The sequence below is a fragment of the Babylonia areolata genome, chromosome 18 (genome assembly GCF_041734735.1).
Source record: "Babylonia areolata isolate BAREFJ2019XMU chromosome 18, ASM4173473v1, whole genome shotgun sequence".
Lineage (NCBI taxonomy): Eukaryota > Metazoa > Mollusca > Gastropoda > Neogastropoda > Buccinidae > Babylonia > Babylonia areolata.
In genome coordinates, this window is record NC_134893.1 from 18,104,337 (window position 1) to 18,105,634 (window position 1,298).

Sequence of the window (1,298 nt, forward strand, 5' to 3'; positions counted from 1 at the left end):
TCACAAACACAGAACTCTACAGTGACACATACACAGAACTCTACAGAGTCACAAACACAGAACTCTACAGTGACACATACACAGAACTCTACAGAGTCACAAACACAGAACTCTACAGTGACACATACACAGAACTCTACAGTGACACATACACAGAACTCTACAGGGTCACAAACACAGAACTCTACAGTGACACATACACAGAACTCTACAGTGACACATACACAGAACTCTACAGTGACACATACACAGAACTCTACAGAGTCACAAACACAGAACTCTACAGTGACACATACACAGAACTCTATGGGGTCACAAACACAGAACTCTACAGTGACACATACACAGAACTCTACAGTGACACATACACAGAACTCTATGGGGTCACAAACACAGAACTCTACAGTGACACATACACAGAACTCTATGGGGTCACAAACACAGAACACTACAGTGACACATATGTACAGGGTCACAAACACAGCGCCACAACACACTGAACTGGACAAGGACACATACACAGAACTCTACAGCGTCGTCACAACACACACACACACACACACACACACACACACACACACACACAATTACAACTCCACACCCATGAAGAAGATCCACACACGCACACGTCACAGTACGGCCTACTCACTGTAGAGGGTTGAAGTCGACGCCGGTATCATACGTTGAAGGGGTGGAGGACTGTGAGGTCAGGTGAATGGTGTTCTCCAGGCGCTCTCCGATCTCAGAACCTCTCCGGATGCTGGCCCGTCGTCCCTGCGAGGTGGCTCCCGTCACGGCCAAGTCACCAAAGAATCGAACCATAGGCGGCATGGTGCAGACCTGGATGGGTGCGGATTGGGCCCAGCCGCAGCATGTAACCTGGTCAGCAGCGCACTTCCGCTAGGTCCTTGTCCTTCAGTTGCTTTTTGTTGCAGACACTTGTTCTGCTGTGAGTGTGCTTCTTGCCCCGATCAGTTTTTCAGTTCTTCGAGGCAGCAGGTAAGCTATTGCTATGGAATTTATTTTCGTCCTCTGAGGAAGCAAAATGTGAATTTGAAAAAAAAAAGAAAGAAAAGAATATATTTATTTTGTGGATGTATACATTCTATTTTATGCTCTCTCTCTCTCTCAGACAGAAGTAAGTGTTGACTATTCGGTAGATAACCAGAAAAATCTACAACAAACCACTGACAAACATGTTCCAAGTGTTGCAGTGAAATACACAAATAACAAAATCTTCAAGGCTATTTAAAAAGATAAATAAAAAAAATTAAAAAAAAAAGATCAGGTCACCAAGG

The 1,298-nt window shown here is 44.5% G+C and overlaps 1 protein-coding gene across 1 annotated transcript in view; it reads right to left on the reverse strand.

The window, feature by feature from the left end:
* LOC143292535 (innexin unc-9-like) overlaps positions 1-878 on the reverse strand; it is a 294,515-nt gene extending 293,637 nt beyond the window's left edge. The window contains exon 1 of the mRNA XM_076602918.1: positions 650-878. Within this exon, the coding sequence (XP_076459033.1) occupies positions 650-831 (182 nt within the window). The 5' untranslated portion in view covers positions 832-878. The remainder of the gene's footprint in view (positions 1-649) is intronic.
* Between the last annotated feature and the right edge of the window lie 420 nt (positions 879-1,298).